This window comes from Penicillium bovifimosum (genome assembly GCF_028826915.1).
Source record: "Penicillium bovifimosum strain IBT 22155 chromosome Unknown utg000002l_segment0_segment0, whole genome shotgun sequence".
Classification (NCBI taxonomy): Eukaryota; Fungi; Ascomycota; class Eurotiomycetes; order Eurotiales; family Aspergillaceae; genus Penicillium; species Penicillium bovifimosum.
The window spans coordinates 3,585,999-3,603,124 of record NW_026622711.1 but is presented as its reverse complement, the minus strand read 5'-3'; the positions used below and the strand labels follow the sequence as shown (position 1 = coordinate 3,603,124).

Here is a 17,126-nt window from a genome sequence, read left to right as displayed (position 1 = left end):
AGGCTTAAGACCATGTTCAGAGGGGCTAGGCATTTCAGGCCCAGGGGCGATGGGGATAGGGCACTAGCAACGGCGTGTCTCCACTGTCAAGTGCAGCTGATAGGCCTATGCCGATCCGAGTCCGAGCTCCTCAGTTCTGATGTCTGCTGAGTAGGAGTCAAGCAGTGTGGAAGTACTGTTGGATTCTGATTGATCAGGAGCAAAGTCAGGCCCTTCTGACGAGCGTCCCAGCAAATCTCAGATCCACGAATCAATACTCTACACAGCATTGATCCAGCACGAGATGGCGTCACATTGCGGGTGGTGATCGTCACGTGCCGATCTCCGCACTGCGTCACTTGATAAGTGACTCGCCGATAACCGCGATAGACTCACCTAGGCAGGTCTCTTCCCTTCAAGGATGGTCCTTTATCCTCATCGTCATCACATTATGCCTCGTAGACGCTCGTGGCTTGGACTCAGTGTCCAGAGCCTATCACTATCGGCAGCATTACTATCAGGTACTGCGTCGGCCGTCGGCTATCAGCCACTCCCCCAACAAGTTCCCATCATCCCGCCATTAGTACCCTTGGATGGGGCTGAAGCTACACCAAACACACATGAATTTGTATGTTTCCCCACGCAAGCTGAGCCACTCTACCCGGATTCTAATAACTGGTATTAGTCTCTGCGTCACATTTTCCATCGTGGTACCTACGAACAACCCGACCTTCATGCGAGACTCGACATCACGCCCGACACACGCCTTCGAGCTATATCCGAAGATGGGGCCGAACTGGAATACGTTGCATCGGAGTCTCCTCTGTTGGCTTCATCCAGTCCCCTTACAATACAACGGTTGGTCGACCGTCGGCTTTCTGTAATCCAGGGTCACTTATCAGCTGCACGGACTTCGGGCTTCGCAACTACCTTGTCTCCATTAGAATGGGTCATGGATACCTTGCCCGGGCCGAATATCACGGACAAGCAGACAGTCTTGACATTTGCGCAAATGACCGCGAACGACTACATTCAAGAACCCGGAACGGGAGAGTGGCACACCATCCATGGCCAATTCAATTATTCGGGGAGCTTTGGTTGGCAAAAGGACGGCCTCAGAGGACACATCTACTCCGATAAGACAAATAGTACTGTTGTCATCTCGCTGAAGGGCACTTCCCCGGCCCTCTTTGATGGTGCCGGTACCACAACAAACGATAAAATCAACGATAACCTGTACTTCAGCTGTTGCTGTGGCCAGGGAGGTTCCTACTTATGGAGACAATCCTGCGATTGTCAGACCGCTACATACACGGCAAACTTGACTTGCATCATCGATTCTATGACGGATGAAAACCATTACTATCAAGCAGCGATAGACCTTTACTCAAACGTCACTGAACTTTATCCCCAGTCGAATATCTGGATGACCGGCCATTCTCTGGGTGGCGCAATGACCAGCTTAGTTGGACTGACATTTGGGTTGCCTGTGGTAACTTTTGAAGCCGTCCCAGAAGCATTACCCGCAGCTCGACTTGGCCTCCCGAGTCCTCCAGGCTACGATCCACGACTTCCGCAAACCCGGCAGTACACTGGAGCTTACCATTTTGGACATACAGCAGATCCAATCTATATGGGAACCTGCAACGGTATCAACTCTATATGTACATGGGGCGGTTATGCGATGGAGTCAGCATGTCACACGGGACAGATGTGTGCGTATGATACTGTTGCAGACAAGGGCTGGCGTGTCGGGATTGGCACTCACAAGATTGAGAACGTGATATCTGATGTCATCTTGAAATATGATGATGTCCCTCCTTGTGTTGCAGAGGAGGAATGCTTCGACTGTGAACTCTGGAAATTCTTCCGCAGCAACGGGTCTGAAGTTACGACTACCACAACCACTAGCACTGCGACGTCTTTCACTAGGACTTCTACATGCAAGACCCCGGGGTGGTGGGGTTGTCTAGACGAAAGCACAACCGCTACCACTACAACTACCTCATCACCGACGAGCACTGCTACTACCACAACATGCAAGACACCTGGCTGGTTCGGGTGCAATGATCCCACCAGCAGTACAACAGCCGCCCCAGCGCCGACTGTGACCACCACTTTGCCCACTGTGACCGCGACTAGCACCTGCCGCGATCCAGGGTGGTTCGGTTGCCGTGACAAAACGAGCACCACGGCCACAACTACCGCTAACTCTGTCCTGATTTCCTCTTCTGCGACTTGTCATAGCCCCGGAAAAGTCTGGGGGTGTTGGGATGAGTCAACCACCACGCCTGCAATCACATCGGCACCCATCCCTACCAGTTAACCCCTCCTTCTCTCCATGTATGCATAGGGCTTACTCATAGTGTCCATTTCCTTCTGCTATATCCTGACTTTTGACAAGTCACAGGCGCTTGTTATACCCTCCGACTTTGATGATTTTTCAACTCTCCAGCTTTGCTTTCGGTTCTTTTTTCTTGATACACGATTGGCGCATGTGAGCGAGCATTTGGCACTTCTGTTATGTATTCACGACTCCATGTTAGCCTACCCTGTCTGGTGCCCCTTTTGGCGGAAGTCTTCAAGTCACTTCTGACCAAAACAAGCCCCATTCGGGCGGCCAGCCAACTCATTTTGCGAAGAACGCCTTTGATGGATTGACCTTTGAAGCTTTTGGTTGCTATCCCCCATCTCATCTCTAAACCTAGATCGTTCAATGAATCTATTAGATACTCAACTGGGACAGATTAGACAAATCCAAGAGACTCAACATGCGCTGAAGGGTGTTGTCGAAACTTTGGAGGTGTCAGTGAGTCCGTGTCACTGTGACCTCAAGTTACAAAAGGTTTTTGTAACTTTCTGAGATGACGTTGGACGCCGCGATACCTTCTATTCAAAAGTCCGCATCAACAAGTCCACATCAACCCCTCGCCAGACTGATTCCTCTTGGTCATATTCACTGTTAAAGTTCGCTCATCGACCATTCCCCGCCAAGTATCGCCAACATGGACGCGAAAGATTGGACGAGCATCTTTAGGATACATACAAAGACCGCCAGATAGGATAGCTCTGAATACCACACTGTCACTGCGTTGTGGTGTATGTAGAAGAAAGCAAGATGATTCAGGAATGACCTGATCTTCCCAAAATGCATATCTACGCCAACCCTCGGTCTGGCCTCAATCTATTTACAAATCGACTCTTTCAAACTCAACCTTCCAAGCTTGAGAATGGGTACAGATGTCTGTTTCAAGTGGAGCAACTCAGACTATCTATGGACCGTGCGGTGGCATCGGTTGAGCAGCACCAACGGCCTGTGCGTCGCCTGCAGTTTGTTCTTCTCTGACAGTCTGACTCCTTACACAGTGTTACAGTATTACTCCCAGTGTCCCAGTGTACTGCGTACATAGCACCGAGGCCTCCGTAAAGAGGTCCGAGAGAGTACCTAGGAGGGTGCCGAACGGGAGACGGCAACCTCCGACGCGGTAAGCTACATCCAGTTAGACACGTCCCCAAATGAGCTTAGACTGCCAAGTAAGCCGGGGGTTCCCCACAGAAGGTTTTCCGATTTTCCCGCTTCGTCACTTTACCGAAGCTACCGTTTCACGGCTTTCATGTTTATGCACTTGGTTCGATGACTGTCCAATCCGAATCCCGGGAAGTGGACCCAAAATCGAATACAAAGTTACAAACTGACATCGGGTCGGGCCCGTTTACGATTAGGCAGCTTCTACACAGTATGATCGGGGTGTACTGTGTACATGTTTGCACCTCTACGGTCAGTTACATGTATTGCAGTTGCAGTTGCAAATGCAGTGTAGAAATGCACGCGTCTATGTCGAAGCGACAAAGATAAATGATCGAATACGTACATGTAGGCGTAGTGGAAGAGAGTTCCCTATCAGACTACCGGTGGGTCCATGGAATTGGGTGGATTTTCCCATGGCTCCCCACACGTCGGTTTTTCATCGCATGGTCACTTGATATAAAGCCTGCCCTTCCGGAGAGTTTCCCAACTCCTTATTCATACCTCATCTTCAGACAAATCGCCATCATGGGCCAAGATAATGAGCCTAGTAGGTTTATACCGCCGAACTAGCCCAGAGCCACAACTGAACATCCTCTCTTACACAGAAACATACCGCTATAACGAGACTCCGGTCTACACGGCCTCCAATGGCTGTCCTGTACGCCCTTTCCCCGCCTTCTACCTGAATTGCATGATCTAATCGCATGCATATAGGTCATGGACCCCCAGGCTGCTCAACGGATTGGGCCCAATGGCCCTCTCCTGCTGCAAGATTTCCACTTAATCGACTTGCTGGCACATTTCGACCGTGAGCGCATTCCGGAGCGCGTGGTCCACGCAAAGGGTGCAGGTGCCTATGGCGAGTTTGAGGTCACCGACGACATCAGCGATATCGTACGTTGCAAGCTTGGATAAACGTGCGGAGTACACCATACTCACGCAGCAAGTTAGACTATTATCGATATGCTCAAGGGCGTCGGCAAGAAGACCAAGATGCTGACTCGCTTCTCGACCGTCGGCGGTGAGAAGGGATCTCCCGACAGTGCCCGTGATCCTCGTGGATTTGCCATGAAGTTTTATACCGAAGAGGGCAACTGGGACTGGGTCTTCAACAACACCCCGGTTTTCTTCCTACGTGATCCTGCCAAATTCCCCATCTTCATCCACACACAGAAGCGCAACCCGCAGACCAACCTCAAGGATGCTACTATGTTCTGGGATTATCTCTCCACCCACCACGAAGCGGTGCACCAGGTGATGCATTTGTTCAGTGACCGCGGGACCCCATACTCCTACCGCCATATGAATGGCTACTCCGGTCACACCTACAAGTGGATCAAGCCGGATGGCACTTTCAACTATGTTCAGATCCACTGCAAAACCGACCAGGGCAATAAGACCTTCACTAACGACGAGGCGGCCAAGCTGTCCGCCGAGAACCCCGACTGGCACACCCAGGATCTATTCGAGGCCATCAAGCGCGGCGAAAACCCGTCCTGGACTTGTTACGTGCAAGTTCTGAGCCCCGAGCAGGCCGAGAAGTTCCGGTGGAATGTTTTCGACCTGACCAAAGTCTGGCCCCAGAAAGATGTGCCTCTGCGTCGCTTCGGCCGCTTCACCCTGAACAAGAACCCGCAGAACTACTTCGCGGAAATTGAACAGGCCGCCTTCTCTCCCTCCCACATGGTTCCCGGCGTTGAACCCTCCGCCGATCCCGTCCTCCAGTCCCGTCTCTTCTCCTACCCCGATACCCACCGTCACCGTCTGGGCGGTAACTACGAGCAAATTCCCGTTAACTGCCCCCTCAAGGCCTTCAACCCGACCCACCGCGATGGCTACATGAACGTGAATGGCAACTACGGCGCCAACCCCAACTACCCCTCCACCTTCCGCCCCGTCGCCCACAGACCCGTCAAGGCTAGCCAGGAACATGAAAAGTGGTCCGGTGCTGTGATTGCCGAGCAGTATCCGGTTACCTCTGAGGACTACGTCCAGGCCAACGGCCTATGGCAGGTCCTGGGCCGTACCCCCGGACAGCAGGAGAACTTTGTTGGCAACATCTCTGGTCATCTCTGCGGCGCGCACGAGCGTGTTCGTAACGCTACCTACAAGATGTTCCGTCGTGTCAATCCCGATCTTGGGGCTCGCATTCAGTCTGCTACTGAGGCTCATGTCAAAGGTGCCCCGCCAGCGCGTCTGTAGATCTGCTTTAGCTTCTTTACGGATACGCATATTAATAGCGGATGCACTTGTATATTCTTGTATCCAGGTATGTCAACAAACTGAATATGATACGAATTATTGCATACCTAGTATTGGCATCTCTCGAAGTCTTGACCAGATACAAATTCAGTCAGGGCTTCTGCATCCATTCTTCGGTTGGACTTCCTTCCTTTCCCTATTGTGTAGCAAGGTTTTGACTATGAAATTTGTGCTCTCTTTCCCAGATCCACTCATGGACGTACTCATAGAGAAGAGAATAGCATGTGCGAATGCCGTATCCTCATCAATTTACGGGGTATGGGGTTGGTTAGTGATGTACGGAGGAGCCCCCGAAAAATATTGCGTAGACCCACCTTACTAGCGGTATTAATCTGATATCGAAAGCTAGCGATTACAGTAAAGTCATACACAACACCCCTGATCTCCATCCTTCTGGCTTCTTTCTCACTACCCCCTTAAGCCCCCTACCAATCTGCCAATCTGCCAACCTGCCAACCTGCCAACCCACCACGATGCATACCGAGACGGCGACTCGCACGCAAGTTGTGGCACTTCGGGCCTTTACTACTAAATCGAGTAGTGAAATTGCCAATTTAACTGTCAGCTCTGTGAACCGGATATATGCGCGTGCTATCGAACGGGGTTTCAACCCGCGCGAAGACCCTATCATTCATGATCGTTATGTGCAAGATACACCTCGTCCCGGAAGACCTACAAAGCAAGATACTGCGACCCAAGAGATCGTTATTTCGAAGGTCCGATCTGATCGTTATGAACGGGAGAAATCTTGTGCTGACCTTGCTGGTGATCTTAGCAAGCTTGGGGTCAATATATCTGCAGAAACCGTTCGTCGAATCCTCAAAAAGAATGGGTTTCGGAAGACCACGGAAGCCTGGGTTGACACCAGCGATGAAGAAAGCTCGACTTGAATGGGCTTTGGAACGCCAACACTGGACAATCGAAGACTGCAAAAATATAATTTGGTCAGACGAAACTTCGGTCATTTTGCTTCACCGACGGGGCGGATACCGACTTTGGCGAACTCCTCGCGAGGCTTACTCTCGATCTTGTATCCGAGAGCGCTGGAAAGGTGCTTCGGAGTTCATGTTTTGGGGCTGCTTTACCTATGATAAAAAAGAACCCTGCCACTGTTGGGTGCCTGAAACGGCTGCTGAAAAACGGGAAGCTGAGAAAGCTATCGAACAATTGAATACGATCTTAGAGCCTGAACTTCGTCAGGAATGGGAGCTTACGAATGGAATGCGGCGCTTGAATCTTCGTCAGACTCCGGATCGTCAACCTCAATGGCGATTTAATCAACAAACCGGCAAGCTATCTCGAACTTCACGAGGTGGAATCGATTGGTGGCGATATCAAAAGCATATTTTAGTACCAAAATTATTACCATTCGCGAAAGAATGTGCTATTGATCGTCCGGATACGATTGTCCAAGAGGATAACGCACCAGCGCATTCACATTGGTTCCAGAAGCGCATTTACAATCTTTATCAAGTGCAGCGATTACTGTGGTGCCCGAATTCGCCAGATTTAAACGCCATCGAGCCTACTTGGTTTTGGATGAAACGACATACAACACGCAAGGGTGCACCAAAGAATAAAGCGCAAGCCTATCTTGCGTGGAAATCAGCGTGGGAGGAGCTTCCTCAGCGGCAGATTCAGGCTTGGATAGAGCGTATACCTTGGCATATCCAGCAAATAATCGCGTGTGGTGGTGGTAATGAGTATCAAGAAGGTCGTGATAGAAAATATAGGGTTTAAGAACAAATGTATTTAATACCAAGGCATAGTTATAAACCTATCCTAATATAGTAAGGTGGTAAGAATGGTCGACGCAATATTTTTGGGGGGCTTCGTATCATCATATTGGAATAATTGTCAGGTGAGGGAAGGTTAAAATTCCCGTCACATGCCAGGGGATCCGGAGAATAAAAAAGGTTTCCCCCCCACGTGGGGAGACAGCGAATCGGGAATCTGGAGTATGGAGTAGATCGCGCATATATCGGGGTTCCTGGGGTATCCCTGCATAAAATATTCAAGAGAGGCCTTATTAGCACTGTAGTAAGACAATGAAAAGATCAAAAGGCTGTAGAGTAAATCACAATACTGTGTGTGTAGTCTGTGTACTGTGTACCACAGACTGTCCACGTGACAGTAGATAATTCAAAACACGGACCACACCCGATCAATTGCCCGATGCGGAATCGCCAAGCTATCGGATCCGAAAATTTGCTTCGAGACCTGAGGCTCGATTCCGCTCGAAGCCAATTCTAGCCAATTCCCCCGTTCCCCGCCTTGATCAACGAGTTCGCTCTTATCCCAATTCTGGCTAGTCCTTTCCCCTCCTTTTACATTCATTTACCCTCGGTAGTCAAGGGAGTGAGGAGTCATCCGCCACCCTTCAATTCTCGGAGTTTTTGCGATGTTCGCATTGTGGATACTCTGATTTTTCCCCCCTGAGACCCCGGTCCGCCAACTCTTAAATCCATAACCTCAAACGCCCGACTCGCCTTGGCCTTAGTATTCTCAATCATCAATTGAGAACCCCCCTCTAAGCGTTGCCGGCGTCTTCGACTCCGCCTATCGAACATGGCTAAACCCGAGGAATCAGACACCATCACGCCGGTGGGCGGCACTCCCGCAGATGAGTCTTCGACCGCAGGCCCGGGCCAAGATTCAGCCACCGCGAAAGTCATTTTGAATGCGAAAGCCGCCACGGAGAAGGAGCAGTCTATGACCTTGATGCAGGGCATCCGGCTGTATCCGAAGGCTGTTATGTGGAGCGTGCTCATCTCCACGTGTATCGTCATGGAGGGCTACGATATCAGTTTGGTCAACAACTTCTACGCCTTCCCACAATTCAATCGCAAATATGGAGAATGGACCGATGGCGAATACCAAGTATCCGCAGCGGTTAGTCCAATAAACCCCATCCCGGGCGATTGCGATTGCCAACCTCTTGGCGATGGAAAATAAAAACTGACAGTTCTTCGTTCAATAGTGGCAAGCAGGTCTGAGCAACGGTGCGTACTGTGGCGAAATCATCGGTCTTTTCATCAACGGTTGGGCGTCGGAACGCTTCGGTTACAGGTACACGATCATGGCCTGCCTCATACTAGTTACCGCATGGACGTCCATCTTTTTCACAGCCAAGAATGTGCAAGCGCTGCTCGCAGCGGAGATTCTCAGTGGCGTTCCTTGGGGTGTATTTCAGACTTTGACCATTACCTACGCCTCGGAGGTGTGCCCTGTGGCGCTGCGCGGGTACCTGACCACTTATGTCAATTTCTGCTGGGGCCTTGGCCAGCTTATTGGCATCGGTGTGATTATGGGTATGTTAGACCGGCCTGACGAATGGGCTTATCGGATTCCATATGGACTGCAATGGATGTGGCCCGTGCCACTCTTCATTGGAATTTGGCTTGCGCCCGAATCTCCGTGGTGGTTGGTTCGTAAAGGTCGTGCCGAAGATGCAAAGCGGGTGCTTTTGCGGTTGACTAGAAAGTCTCAATCGGACAAATTTGATGCCGATGAGACTGTCGCTATGATGGTTCACACAACCGCTCTCGAGGAAAAGATCACCAAGGGTGCTAGCTATTTGGACTGCTTCCGGGGCACCGATCTTCGCCGCACGGAAATTGTCTGTATGGTTTGGGCGATTCAAAACCTCAGCGGCAATACCTTCTCCAACTACTCGACCTATTTCTTGACACAGGCTGGGTTGAGCTCCAGTAACTCCTATGCCTTCGCCATGGGTCAGTACGGTATCAACATGGTTGGCGTGTTCGGTGCATGGTTCCTCATGACACTTGGAATCGGCCGACGCACATTGGTTCTGTGTGGGCTATGCGGACTATGCGTCATGCTCATGGTCATGGGTTTCCTAGGGCTCGTTCCCGAAGAGAACAGGAACGCAGGCTCCCTAGCCACGGGAGCCATGATGTTGGTCTGGGCTCTCTTCTACCAGCTCACCGTGGGCACAGTCAGCTACTCCCTCGTCGCCGAACTGTCCACTCGCCGCCTGCAGATCAAAACGGTTGTCCTCGGCCGCAACCTGTACAACATCGTTGCCATCATCTGCGGCGTCTTGACCCCTTACATGTTGAACCCGGGTGCTTGGGACTGGGGCAACTTCGCCGGTTTCTTCTGGGGCGGCATCTGCTTCCTGTGTATCATCTACGCCTACTTCCGCGTTCCTGAACCTCGTGGCCGCAGCTTCGCCGAGCTTGATCTACTCTTCGAGCGTGGTGTCAGTGCCCGCAAGTTTGCGACCACCCAGGTGGATGTGTTCGATGAGACCATCGAGGGGCGTGTCATGGAGGATTACAGGGCGGAGAAGAATGCTGTTACTGATGTGAGTCAGCTGGAGAAGCATGAGCACTATGTATGATGCAATGTGTAATACGTTTACGACTGATTTCGCGCTGGCTTTCAATTTGGATGTAAACTCTGGCATGTACATAGCGCTTTAGACATCTGCCATCATCCACCATTAATTTAGCCTTAATAATCTACACAATGTCTGTTAGAACTGTGATCATTAGCATCTAAATATGGCTGGACATGGTACCTATAACGAACGTCTGACGCACGGGATCTCGGGGAGATCCTTGACTAGATCGGCCTGACTATCCCGTGCTCATGTTGTTAGGTATCGCATCCCACGTGGACCACGGCCGTGATATCGTACAAATGGTATGGGCTGGAATCAGACTGAGGTTCGTACGGATCTCATAAAGACGTGACGAAAAGCCGAGATAATCATTCCAAACGACCAAAGGGGAAAATGAGTCAGATGAAACTGCTGTGTCATGTAAATAAATATTATTATCCCACAGCTGCAGCGTTATGCATTACACACAGGCTATGAGTAAAGCCAGATGCTTGATTCTAAACGAATCCGGCGAGTCGGCATTTACTCATGCGACCACTCAGCCTTCTTCTTCTCCGCAAATGCAGTCATACCTAAGAAAAGAGATCATTAGCAAACTCCACCCAACACAACTCACCAGGAGCACTCACCAATCTTCTGATCCTTGCTACCGAAAAGCGCATGGAACAACCGTCTCTCATATTCAACGCCCTCCTTAAGCGACAACTCCTGACTCTTATTCACAACCTCCTTACCAGCAACAACAGCCACCCGGCTATAGCTAGCAATCGTCTCAGCAGTCTTGAAGGCCTGCTCCAGCAACTCCTCATGACCGCCCGCAACAGCCTTAGCCGCAACGCCCCACTCGGCAGCCTCCTTTCCGCTGAAGTTCTTGCCAGTAAGAATAAGTTCCATCGCCTTGCTCTTACCAACGGCGCGGGTCAGACGCTGAGAGCCGCCTGCACCGGGGATTGTGCCCAGCTTGATCTCCGGCTGGCCGAAGGTGGCGGTCTCGGTGCAGTACAGGATGTCGCACATCATGGCTAGTTCGCAGCCGCCGCCGAGGGCGTAGCCGGAGACGGCGGCGATGACGGGAGTGCGGATGGTGTTGGCGAGGTGGGACCAGGGGGCGATGAAGTTGTCGCTGTAGGCAGCTGAGAAGCTGAGGGGAGCCATTTCTTTGATATCGGCGCCAGCTGTGGTAGGATTGGTTGGTCAGTATATGTGCCCATGTAGGTCATGATTGGGCCTGATGAGACGTATAAGCGGTGGAACTAAGGTATAGACGTACCGGCAAAGGCTTTCTCGCTTCCGGTAATGATGATTGCGCCGATGCTCTTGTCATTGTCGTATTTGCTCAAGGCTTCATTGAGCTCGACGAACAACGGAGAGCATAGCGCATTGAGGGCCTTGGGACGATTCAGGGTAACTTTAAAGGCAATTAGAGCTGTCCATGTCTGAAACTTGCTGGTTTGTACATACTCAATCCCACACCGGGCTTGGGGGTCGAAGTGAGGATGTGCTCATAGCTGCCGGCAGCCGAAGAATAACCCCGGACTCGGGCGAGGTAGGAGGTCAAAGGGACCGATGTCCGAGAAGTAACCAGACGAGTGCATTGACGAGCAAACATTGTGATATGTGAAGAGAAGAAAGACAATAACTTTTGTTCGAGAATTGAGACTGTCCTACAAGGAGAAAGGGAGGAATGTGAAAACAGACGAGTAGTTCCCCGATAACATCATACTCCGTAGATGGCCCGTTTCCCCGCGACCGTGTGAACGCCGAAGTTAACCGTCCCGAGGTTCACGTGAAGTGACTAGAGCGGAACTGGTTAGTGTGGATTATGTCAGGGTACCTGCCACAAATAGCGTCCCAGATCACATGTTCCTGTGTGGCTGGTGACTCATCTTCCATCTGATTGGCCCGTGGACAGTGGACACTTTTCTGTCCTGAAGCACCGGGGCAGTTCCTGGAATGTCTGGTTTCAGCAGCTAATCTTAATCACCGTGCATTAGCATTTTCCTTTCTTTCTATCGGTGATCTAGATCCCGGGTTTCGTCCATTCTTCTTCATATCTTCATTATGGATGTCCCTGAGCCTGATCAGTCGCCGTTCATGGCCGTCTCCGCGCAGACCTCGAAATTGACACGGGTAAGTGTTGATCCTGTGAGGCGAAGCATTGTGCAATGTCTTCAGTTCCTCTGTTGAAATAGAATGAAGAGCGAACCCAATATGCTAACCATTCTTCACAGCGCTACCAAGCCTTACTCGATGCCTCGACCCCGTACACAACCTACCGCTGGGTAGGCTCCGGCGCTCTTCTTTTCCTCTTCTTCCTGCGCATCATCTTTGCGCAGGGCTGGTATATCGGTATGACTCGACATAACCCTGTGGATTGGAAGTCGGAGCGTGGACACAATGCGCCTCAATTCCAAGAAACAAAAACAGCAGCAGCAGCGCTGGAAACGTCAGCAGGACAACCCCGCTAACCTTGGCATCTTCTATCACAGTCGCCTATACACTCGGAATCTACCTCCTGAACCTCTTCCTCGCTTTCCTGACTCCTAAATTCGACCCCTCTCTCACCCAGGACGAGGGCCTTGAGGACGGTGACGCCGGCTCCCCTAGCCTCCCTACCAAGAAGGACGAGGAGTTCCGGCCTTTCATCCGCCGTCTGCCAGAGTTCAAGTTCTGGCACTCGGCCACCCGTGCCATCGCCATTGGTTTCGTCTGCTCCTGGCTCGCCGTTTTCGATATCCCGGTCTTCTGGCCCGTGCTGGTTGTTTACTGGATCATCCTTTTTGTTTTGACGAGTAAGTCCTTCCCGCGTTGGTCCGAGCTAAATGCAACATCTGCTCTGAATTGGTGAATCCCTCTAACATCTTTTGCAGTGCGACGACAAATCCAGCACATGATTAAGTACCGCTACGTGCCTTTCTCATTCGGAAAGGCGCGGTACGGCCGTTCATGAGAGCTTGGAGTATTCTTAGTTTCCTTTCTGTCTCTGACTCTATATCGACGATTACCCGCATGCTCATTTCTTGTATGTGGATGTGCGCTTTAGCTTGGTGAGCCACGGGCAGACATGACACGATAGGAGGTGTAAGCGCCGGACTTCCTGGTCCTTTTATGAATTTTCAACTCTTCTTTTAATCACTGTTTACTTAGAGGACCGCTACTTTGGCGTGTTCCAGTCTTCTTCACCTGTGAAATATGATTAGACCTGGGGTCAATGAATGAAACTGACTTGCATTATATCACGTTCGAATGAGGTTCAAGGTCTTTATACACGGAGTTTCTTGCCCGATAACCATTTGATTGAATGGTAAGTAGTATACATTCGCACGTAGGTTAATTATAGCCAACCTACCCTGCGTCACCACTCTTTGCATCCACATCAGCGATACAACCACAACACGCCATACTTCATCGTCTACCAAACTCTCCCTCATTGTGACGGTTAGATGAGATTGACTTGCGATACTCGATTGAGTACCTTCTGTTCTGTTCCATTCACTCACAATATCAGATTGCTCCATGGGGTTCACGAGTCAGAAAAGGCTGTCTTCAAGCTTATTGAACATGCAGATCATGTATCTCTTTCTAGGATTATCATGGAATGGCCCTTTACGCCAAACGAAGACCAAATAAACGCAAAAACTTAGCAATACACCATCTAACTCCAGTTCATAGGTATCATAAACACAGGTCAAGACACGAAGGGTACAATTTGAAGCGAAACAAGGCAGGTTCAGGTCACAAGATTCTCCACGCTGCCCGACATCTTACCAACAGGGATCGCGCTCTCGGTCAACGAAAATGACGAGATTTTCCGGTCTATATCGGGGCGCGACAGATCTTTCGTCTTGGTACAGATCCAGGTGGATGCGTACATATTGACCCTAGATGTATAAGCTCCGCCCTGACAGTCAGACGAGAACACGAGAAAACTCACCGATCAATACATGTGCCAGGGAAACGGGCTCCAACACGCCGAGCAGAGAAACCGTTCTCCTCGAAGTGCTTGATGTACCAAGGGTCGATACTGGCGGAGCGAAGGAGGATACGACCTCCCATTTTCAAGGCGTGGTTGAATGTCCGGGCTTGGGCGGGGGCTGAGTCCTCCGCGGGATCGAACCAGTCCATCGAGTCCATGACCTGGTTGATATATCAGTGTGAGGAACTCGACCATTTATGATTTCTGGGTCTGATACTTACCACGGCGATAGTCAGAGTGCCTGGGGTTATACGGTTGATCACCTCGTTGATCTCATCGGTGTGGATGCGAAGACCGTCAAATGCGCCAGGTGTCGATAGCTTGACGTGTGCTTGGGGAGATAGATAGGTGGGATGACATCTAAATCTGCCTTTAGCAATGGATACCTGTGAGAGATGCGATATAACAAACCTGCGGGAGAATTTTCCCTGTACACAAAGGAAGTAGAAGTAGTTGTCGTTGCTGATCAGGGTATCGTTGATAACAGGATCAAGCGTATTGACGACGTATTCCCAGATCGACTGGCCGCTCACATCTTTGCCCTTTTTCATATCCTCCGTCAAGCCGTTACGCCGGAAGAAGTCTTCGACAATCATGTTACGTTGGTTCCGTGGCACGCCGGCGGCCTTCCAAGCGAACCACTCGGTGCTCACAATAGCCCAGTGGAGCGGTCGACTCATGAGCACACGTCGAATACGAGGCCAAATCTCACGCTGCTCTGCGAGACTCTGCGCCTCACACAACTTCTGGACTTCACCTTGTAGTCCGAAGATATTGAAGAGCCAGCGCACCATGCGAATTGCGTGGCGAGAACCACCTGTTTCGTATAGACCGTGACCCGAGCTCGAACTAAAGACTTGAGCATGTTCGAGCCAGTACTGGAAAGCCTGGCTGGACAGGTGAGGACTGAGTTTCGAGATTAGCAATTCGCGGAATTGCGCGTGTTTGCCGTCGCCGAAGATCTTCCACATATCTCGGTGACCTAGTGCTGAGTAGCAAGCAACCTTCAGTTCGAGAAGATGGTTCTGGTTGGGGTTCAAGTCAACTGCGTGCACTCGGCGGGGGTTCTTCTGTAGATAATCAAGGATGTTGTCACCAGCGCTGGTGATGGCCAGAATCACATCGTCTTTGCCAATGTTGAGGAGTCGGTGGTCCACCCGCGGATCCTCCCATGTAAATGCGTAGATGTACTCATTTTGGAATTGAGTATGCTTGGGTAGCATATCGTTGTAATGGATTCGGTAGTGGTGGTTCTGATAGAAGGCCGATGGGAGTGGCAGGTTTGCACTCAGGTTGATCACAGCGGTCTCGTATGCTTTAGAGCGGATTTCCTTTGAACTTTTGACCACTGCTTGATGCATGCCCTGTTGGTGATTGGCGGGGTGTAGGTAAGGTGACTCGGTAAAAGAAGCATTCAGTCTCTCGATCGATTGACTTGACGGCGTAGATGCGATCTCCTTTGGGCGACCGACGAAGATGTAATATGGAATACCACCAAGGAGATAGTTCCGCTCGCTAGCCGAAATGACAGTGCCAAACTTATACTCCAGGTAGTCTCGACGGGCAGCCTCGAGACTGACCCGGTCAAAGTCAAACCAGGCTCTCCAGAACATACGCCCAAGCCAATTGACATGGCGGTTGAAGGCACCTCCTGTGTAGTTGCGACAGGACACATCCACGATGTTTTGGACTGGATTTCGAGTAAGTGGTCATCCGTACCAAATGCACAAGCGGCTGCTTACCATAAAAATCACAGACTCCCAACATTCCAGTTGGCTTTAAACGGGAGGTCAATGAGTCCACGACGCTGTAGTAGTCTAAAACGGTAAGTGTTGGTGCTTTAACCCAAACTTCCATGTGTGATCAAGCTTACCAGGGATCATTGATAGGCTGTAGCTCATAGTAATCAAATCTGAGCGATCATCTGCTGGAATCGTAGACCGCGGATCAAACTCCTTTTCTGGCAGACGGAAGGATCTAGCATCCTGGCAGAGAACAGTGACATTCTTCCACCCGAGGCGCTCAAAGCGCTTGCGCGCCACCTCGCACAGAGATGGAGAGAGGTCAACCAAGTAGATGTGTCCAAAGAACTTGTTCACAGGAAGGAATGCCCCCATAGCTTCAATGTTGTAACTGTTCCAAGTCAGATGTTTGGCCTGTATGACCAGAAGGAGATTGTCCTTACCCAGTTCCACCTCCGACCTGAATCAAATCAGCACCGACTCGACATCAAAGCTGATGGGTACTCACATCAACCCAGACAGCCTTGCCAACCTTGACCTCTTTGTTGTCAACCTTATATTTCAACTGTGCGGCCACAAGGCCAAGCATATCCTCACGACCACAGAGAAGGCGACGACGAGTTGCATCATAAATGGCGGCCTAAAACTGTCAGTCTGAATACCAATTCCGCCAACTCAAGGTTCAATCATACCTGTGTCCTATAGAAACTCTCCAATGCATCCTGTTGTCCCCCAGCCTTCTTATCGTGCGGCTTGATGAAGCTCGCCCATATGAACCTCAAATATGGGTCAGCGCTGATATTGGCGATTTTGATATGCTGAGATGAGACCAAAAGAACCAAACCGACTAGGGCAAACACCAGCATGGCGGCCCCGGCGATATAGATGTGCGTCCAATCCATTGTCAGCAGTATGCAAAGAGCGATGCAAGAAGCAAGGAGCAAGAGTAGCAACCGGCAGACTCAAATACCAACTACAATCAGCCCTACATCGACTACATGTGCCCCTCCAAGCTCCACCGGAGACAGGCAGCGTCAGCCAGGTCCTATCATGGCGACACATGGGGGACAGACAAGAAGACGGGGCAAGGGAAGAGGGTAGAATGGACATGGTCTACATGCACACCACCGTGCACCAAGGAAGTAACTGGTACAATTCGCCGTTCCGGATTGGAAGAATAGATCATCCCGATTCCCGTTAGCGGACGGAGTCCATACAAAGTAAAATAAAGTTCACCAGTTGATTGATGGACCACTCACAGTCCAG

The 17,126-nt window shown here is 50.7% G+C and overlaps 7 protein-coding genes across 7 annotated transcripts; 5 read left to right on the top strand and 2 right to left on the bottom strand.

Annotated features, from left to right (window-relative positions):
* Positions 1–430: 430 nt before the first annotated feature.
* atg15 (triglyceride lipase ATG15) lies at positions 431–2,305 on the top strand (the record flags this gene model as incomplete). Its single annotated transcript, XM_056663298.1, has 2 exons — positions 431–607; positions 665–2,305. 2 exons carry the CDS (start codon positions 431–433, stop codon positions 2,303–2,305), a joined length of 1,818 nt encoding a protein of 605 aa, XP_056525411.1.
* Positions 2,306–4,033: 1,728 nt separating this feature from the next.
* fgaCat (catalase easC) lies at positions 4,034–5,710 on the top strand (the record flags this gene model as incomplete). Its single annotated transcript, XM_056663297.1, has 4 exons — positions 4,034–4,055; positions 4,114–4,166; positions 4,223–4,402; positions 4,460–5,710. 4 exons carry the CDS (start codon positions 4,034–4,036, stop codon positions 5,708–5,710), a joined length of 1,506 nt encoding a protein of 501 aa, XP_056525410.1.
* Positions 5,711–6,243: 533 nt separating this feature from the next.
* On the top strand, positions 6,244–6,660 carry N7515_002552 (uncharacterized protein; the record flags this gene model as incomplete). The annotated part of the gene is made up of 1 exon (XM_056663296.1): positions 6,244–6,660. One exon carries the CDS (start codon positions 6,244–6,246, stop codon positions 6,658–6,660), a length of 417 nt encoding a protein of 138 aa, XP_056525409.1.
* Positions 6,661–8,338: 1,678 nt separating this feature from the next.
* On the top strand, positions 8,339–10,139 carry N7515_002551 (putative MFS alpha-glucoside transporter; the record flags this gene model as incomplete). Its single annotated transcript, XM_056663295.1, has 2 exons — positions 8,339–8,662; positions 8,751–10,139. The coding sequence occupies 2 exons, from the start codon at positions 8,339–8,341 to the stop codon at positions 10,137–10,139; spliced, it is 1,713 nt and encodes a 570-aa protein (XP_056525408.1).
* Positions 10,140–10,664: 525 nt separating this feature from the next.
* On the bottom strand, positions 10,665–11,751 carry echA (enoyl-CoA hydratase echA; the record flags this gene model as incomplete). Its single annotated transcript, XM_056663294.1, has 4 exons — positions 10,665–10,714; positions 10,772–11,317; positions 11,413–11,550; positions 11,604–11,751. The coding sequence occupies 4 exons, from the start codon at positions 11,749–11,751 to the stop codon at positions 10,665–10,667; spliced, it is 882 nt and encodes a 293-aa protein (XP_056525407.1).
* A 452-nt stretch (positions 11,752–12,203) lies between these two features.
* Positions 12,204–13,092, top strand: N7515_002549 (Rer1 family protein; the record flags this gene model as incomplete). Its single annotated transcript, XM_056663293.1, has 4 exons — positions 12,204–12,272; positions 12,374–12,491; positions 12,632–12,934; positions 13,013–13,092. 4 exons carry the CDS (start codon positions 12,204–12,206, stop codon positions 13,090–13,092), a joined length of 570 nt encoding a protein of 189 aa, XP_056525406.1.
* A 780-nt stretch (positions 13,093–13,872) lies between these two features.
* N7515_002548 (class I SAM-dependent methyltransferase) lies at positions 13,873–16,762 on the bottom strand (the record flags this gene model as incomplete). Its single annotated transcript, XM_056663292.1, has 9 exons — positions 13,873–14,023; positions 14,077–14,279; positions 14,340–14,478; positions 14,530–15,808; positions 15,861–15,935; positions 15,992–16,251; positions 16,304–16,320; positions 16,369–16,500; positions 16,553–16,762. 9 exons carry the CDS (start codon positions 16,760–16,762, stop codon positions 13,873–13,875), a joined length of 2,466 nt encoding a protein of 821 aa, XP_056525405.1.
* Between the last annotated feature and the right edge of the window lie 364 nt (positions 16,763–17,126).